The sequence below is a fragment of the Ischnura elegans genome, chromosome X (genome assembly GCF_921293095.1).
Source record: "Ischnura elegans chromosome X, ioIscEleg1.1, whole genome shotgun sequence".
In the NCBI taxonomy this organism is placed as follows: Eukaryota; Metazoa; Arthropoda; class Insecta; order Odonata; family Coenagrionidae; genus Ischnura; species Ischnura elegans.
The window spans coordinates 12,938,372-12,944,412 of NC_060259.1; the positions used below are offsets into that span (position 1 = coordinate 12,938,372).

The 6,041-nt window shown below is 44.1% G+C and overlaps 1 protein-coding gene across 1 annotated transcript; it reads left to right on the top strand.

Annotated features, from left to right (window-relative positions):
- Positions 1-2,985: 2,985 nt before the first annotated feature.
- On the top strand, positions 2,986-4,811 carry LOC124170635. The gene is made up of 2 exons (XM_046549494.1): positions 2,986-3,547; positions 4,654-4,811. The coding sequence occupies exons 1-2, from the start codon at positions 2,986-2,988 to the stop codon at positions 4,809-4,811; spliced, it is 720 nt and encodes a 239-aa protein (XP_046405450.1).
- Positions 4,812-6,041: the final 1,230 nt, after the last annotated feature.

Genomic DNA, 6,041 nt, shown 5'->3' on the forward strand with positions numbered 1-6,041 from the left:
CACGTGAAAAAAAAACTAAATGAAAACAAAGGCACATGCAAGAGGAGGCATCCAATTCCATCCCATAGAAGGATGATTCCTGTTGCCACTTCCGTCGCATTTTAATCAGTTTTCAAAAACGTCCGCGGTGCGGTGATGAGTGCAATGCGATCCTATTTATTCCAATATTTTGCTATTTTATGTTTTTAATTGCGATAAATAGCATTGAAAACATGCTTAACATGAATGCGATAGAGCATGAGAGAGATATAGCATAGCGTGAATGCGATGGATAACATCATCAGGAATATAAATTTCGATTAACACCCCTTATTGTACCTTATTTCCCCGTGTAACTCGGATCAATTTGTCTGTCAGCGACGCGAGTGGCGACTTCTGTAAAGCCATTTAAATGCGCGGTGGATGGCAGAGGCCGTCTTGAGGATCCTCTTTTGCAGTATTCGTATGCCACAAGTCTCGAGTGCCCGACATGAAATCGGAACTCAACTGTTTACGTTTGCAGTGGCACAGCGAGGGGGGGCTTTTGGGGTTAAACCCCCCCCCCCAGAACTCAGAGAAATATTTAAGTTTTATCCATTTTATTTAATTGGATTGATATTACTAATAGAATAGTGTAAGGGTCAATAAAATATCCCTCAGAAAGCCGTAAAACTCACCATTTGGAATAATTTATCTTAAAATTCCGCAATTTATAAATCTCGCACATACCGCTTATCCTAGTGGATATTCCATACCACCTCACACCCCGGTATTAGTTGCACCTAAACCCCCCCCCCCAGCTTTAATTCCTGGCTGCGCCCCTGTACGTTTGAGCCTTCATTCGGAAGCTTTTCCTAATGGCTTTTGTTTCCCTAGGAGACAAATAACTCATTACGGCTTCAGCATAATGCCATATGTCTGCCGATTTCTCGTTGAACACCAGCCTTAACAGAGAAGTGGTGATTCACGCGGATTGACTTCGTTACGTTATCAAATATTCTAAGAAATGGTTAATGACGTCGATTTTTTGTCGCGAATAACTCGAGAAGTTGACGACAAATCGAAAAAAAAAACGGAAAATACTGGTCTTTCAAGCCTATGATCTCAATTAAAATCGACATTAAAATAACAATTGCTCATTGGGGAAGGAAGTTTGGCCTTTGCATGACTGTGGTCGTATAATTTGTTGGTATGCATGACGTTTTTGGACCGTTTGGTGTGCATGTGGGAGTCCAATTGCATCCTGTATGCTGGTGATTGATCCCCCCTGCCAAACTCCGTAGAGGTGGCTGGCAGTGAATTATGTAGATGTAGAAGTTAATGAGCAGAGAAGTTATTTTGCGAGAGTTACTTCCTTGAACGCGGCATGGGATTGACGTCATCACTAAACTGCGACTGATATCGACACTAGCCACTGACAACCCCTCCCCCCTGCCGCCGACGAAGTCTCCTCGGCCACTGACTAATGCCTACGTCCTCCTTAGATTTCCTGTGACGGAAGGTGTGCCCGGCATTCGGTCCGATAAACGTTGATTCGCCCGCGACTCTCTGGAATTTCCGACCGTCATGAGATAAAGTGATTCACAAAATAAACACATTTTGAAACCCACTGAAACCAGTGCTGCGAAACGAACACATACTTTTACATATATTCAGTTTAGAATGCCAGTTGTGGGCATTCTATTCGATATACCTATGTTCCACGGAATTTATCGATAAATCAGCCAGCAACGGTTTGCACTAACGATACTAATTAATTTCAATGGACCCCAAGTTCTGTAAAAATTCTTAGAAAAGGTATTCCGGAAATCATGTTCATCGAAAAGTATTTTACAGTCACTTTCAAAAGTTAAGACAAAGTTTGTGGCGCCACTTCTGCTTCTCGAGTAATTTCAGTTTCCCTTACTCTTTCCGTTTTCCTTGGTTACTACTCACCGAAAATATTACGTTTACGGGTGAAGATATAGTCACTCAGAGGGAGATGTTTCTAGCAAATTGATCATTTTTTTCGATTTATGTCGGATTTAATGATTATTTCGTGTGCATTTACTGTGTGCTTGTCCCGGTTTTCAATGTTGGTTTGTATTGTACGTGTTATAAAACTTCCTCCGCTAGCATTTGCGGTGGCCTAGGAGAGTACACGTGCGATTGAGATGATGGTGATATTGACATCGAACCTGCGACGTGGAAACATTGCTTGCATTTTTTCAGGTCATTCATCGTTTTGTATTTCTTTATACAGTTAAATTCATTTTAAATTCGCAGCAACAGCATCATATGCTTTTTTAAAACTGTAAGGAGCTAGTTAAACTAAGGTAAACTAAACTAAAAAGCTAAACTAAAGTAAGCTAAACTAAGCTAAACTAAAAAGGAGCTAGTACAAAATAGTTACAAAATAGCTACAAAATAAGGCAAGTGTGGTCTTACCCTTTTCAAGAATGGCTACATTTAAAAGGCAAGGGATTTGGAAAAGATGGTCAGCCGGTGGTAAAGGACGGGCGATAACCCCGCATTAGCGTTATTGGACTGCTCAAAGTCCGGTGCAAGTACCTGGTAACACATTTTGTTTCACTACTATGAACTTATTATTCTTTTTCTATTAACATTGATCTTAAATATTTTCAAGAATTCATTTACTTCGAACTCTCCTCGGTTGCTCGGTTACTCTGTCAGATTTGAAAACATATTTGCACCATATATGTGGAGTGTGCGCATTTTGTGATCATCGATATTGGCTAATTTTCCTTTTAATGCGTCATTATATGATGTCTTAGTTGATTTATGTGGCACTCATGGTCTTCATAATAAGATCAACTGAAGATAGCCCCAGATCATCTGAATGTCAATCCCGACCAGCCGGTGGCTGACCTATGGCGCAGTGTGGCGAACCAGATCCAAGAAGCCGCCTGCTAGGTACTTGGGCAAACGAAACCAGGAACACGTTTCATCGATAAGCAAGTATGGTGGTTGAATGAAGACGTGCAACGCATCGTCAAAGAAAAGAAGATGGCCTTCAAGAAGTGGAGCGAGACGAACGATATTGTGGACTATGAACAATACCGCACAAAGAAATCAGCCGCGAAAAGAGCCGTAGCTAAAGCAAAGACGATACACTACGACCAGCAGTACGCCGACTTAGATACACCTGGAGGTGAGAATAAGATCTACCGCCTTGCCAATTCTCGACATCGAGCAACTCAGGATGTCGGCCAGGTCAAATGCATCAAAAGCGACGATCACCAGATACTGCGAGACCCGCCCGCCATCATTCGGCGCTGGAGAGAACACTTCTCGACCATCTGCAACACCGAATCTCCCCACCCACCGATCATTGTCGTGGACCCCATACCCGGACCTGTACAACACATCAGTGAAGCTGAGGTAGCCGCCACTATCAAGAAGATGAAGAATGGAAAGACAACGGGCCCTGACGACATTCCATCGGAAGTGTGGAAGTTACTTGGCCGCAACGGCGCCGTCATTCTCGCCGAATTATTTAACAACATCGTCATTGACGGTGAAGTTCCCGACTCCTGGCGGACCAGCATAACTGTGCCCGTCTGGAAGGGTAAAGGCGACGTCGCAGAATGCTCCTACTACCGCCCGATCCGGCTTTTAGCCACACCGTGAAAGTATTCGAATGAGTGATTGACGCCCGGCTCAGAAATATCGTCCACATCACACCCAGCCATTGTGGATTTGTAAAGGGCACAACAGGCGTAATCCACGTAGTTAGGCTGCTCTTGGAGAGGCACCGAGAGAAGAACAAGCCACTACATATGTCTTTCCTCGATCTGGAGAAGGCCTTCGACCACGTGCCACACGACCTTATCTGGCATGCCCTCAGATCTCACGACGCCCCTGAAGTCTACGCGTTCTGGGTGAAGCTTGTTTACACCAACGTCACCAGCTCCGTCTGTTGCCCATCAGGAATATCACCGCCTTTCCCAATCACTGTTGGCGTCCACCAAGGATCGTCCCTGTCTCCGCTCCTCTTCATCCTGTGCATGGACACGCTCACAGCCTGTCTCCAAGAATCACATCCTTGGTCGCTATTGTTCGCCGATGATATCTTCCTTGCCAGCATCACCAGATCCGAATTGCAGAAGCGAACTCAACAATGGAAGGTACGACTCGACAACTATGGGTTGCGATTTAACACCAAGAAGACTGAGTACATGGAGTGTGGACCTCAAAACGATGGCACGATCAGCATCGACGGCGAGGACCTTGAGAAGGTCGAGCAGTTCAAACATTTGGGCTCTGTCATCAGCAACGATGGAAGCACAACCGCCGACACACGAACTCGAATTAATGCAACATGGCTAAAGTGGCGCCAAGTGACTGGTATATTGTGCGACCGTCGAATGCCCGACTGATTCAAGGCCAAAGTATACAAGACCGTGGTTCGCCCGGTGGCCCTATATGGAACCGAATGTTGGCCAGCCACAGCAAAACAAGAACAGGACATGCATGCTATGGAATTGAGGATGCTGCGATGGATTCTAGGCATCTCCCGAATTGATCACGTCATGAATGAAGACATCCGGAAAAGAATGGGAGTTGCACCAATCACGGACAAGATGTGGGAGGCTCGACTGCGGTGGTATGGGCATGTGGTGCGTAGCGACGAGAACTCCGTGGCGAGAACAGCAATGCGGCTGTGCCCTGAAGGACGCCGACCACGAGGACGACCTAAGATGAGCTGGCTCGACAGAATCAAGGCAGATATGAAGACCGTCAACGCTACGACAGTAGATGCCCTGGATCGAGCCAAGTGGAGAAGACTTAGCAGAACTGCGGGCCCTGCAATAGCGCGGGACAAACGCTAGGATCAAGAAGAAGAATGGTCTTCATAATCATCACATGCTATTTCATTAGGGTTTCAAGTTGAATCTGTTCTCTGGTTCCAATTCATGCAGCGATCAAACTAATCTCTCAGAACGTATTCATCCCATTAATCGGTGGGCTGAAAAAGAAAACTTGTAGATGTTATACCCTGTTGTGAATGTAAAACCTAGAAGGCCTGAATATCTTGCCACTTACTGTAGTGACACACCTTTATATTGTCATTGAGTTATGTAGAGCGCATTTTTGAGTATTTCAATCCTATAGGAGTACTATATTGTTTTTAGTCATAGTCCCTAGCACACATTTTGTAAAAAATCTTAATTATTCTTTTCAATAAGCAAGTTAATACGCGCAATTCTTATTATTCTCTTTCACAACCTAAAATTTTCCTCACCTAGAAAATACTTTATGAAAAAGTTTGTCCACCCTGGGATTGGAACACTAGTCAAGGTAGTAAATCAACGCGCATACAATGTCACCACGTTAATTCCACTGAACGCTTGTGCATGATCAGACAATAATTTTCGAGTTATAGCCATGGAAACGTGGATCGTGGAACCGCACACCATAGCAAAGCGAGCAAAAGAAAAGCATATTAAAATACATATTAAAATATTCATTTTAATGTGCGTTCTAACTCGTACTCATGTATTGGTATTAAAAAACAGTAAAACTCTTTACACACTATGAGTAAGTTCTGAATAATAATCAGGACAATGAATACATAGAAGTCATAGATTTTCATGAGCAAAAAAAAATAGCAAAAAACCTGACACTTCGTCAAAGCAATCTAACGCTCTTACCACTTCTCCATGTCACGAATTGCCAGCATGTGAACATGGAAGATTGTCATAGTTTTGAAGTGGTTATCATGGGAACACGGCCTAGGAACCTCGAGGAATGGAATAATTAACTGAGGGAAAATGTGGTTCGCAAACAACTCCATCGATAGTTCAGAACCAGTCTAGTATTTCTGTGCTGTGGAAGAGCAGGCAGTTGAGTCCAGCCTTACGCGGGCATTATCTGGGTAAGGCGTGTCAAGGAAGGCGACGAGTCATTGATAGAGAGGCGAAGGAACGGCAAGCTTCGAGCCATCCAAAATTTGAGGACATCAGGATTCGCCATTTGATCGAGGATAATCCTCTGTGTCGGTAGAGTAGGTGCCTTATCCAGCGAGGCGTTTTAAGGATGCAGATACGCTACAGTTTGAT

Bases quoted from the DNA above. Each gene is read 5' to 3' on its own strand.
- LOC124170635 (XM_046549494.1), top strand. From the start codon at position 2,986: ATGGCCTTCAAGAAGTGGAGCGAGACGAACGATATTGTGGACTATGAA. The intron at 3,548-4,653 runs GTAAAGGCGACG...TGTGCCCTGAAG, and splicing joins AACTGTGCCCGTCTGGAAGG to GACGCCGACCACGAGGACGA.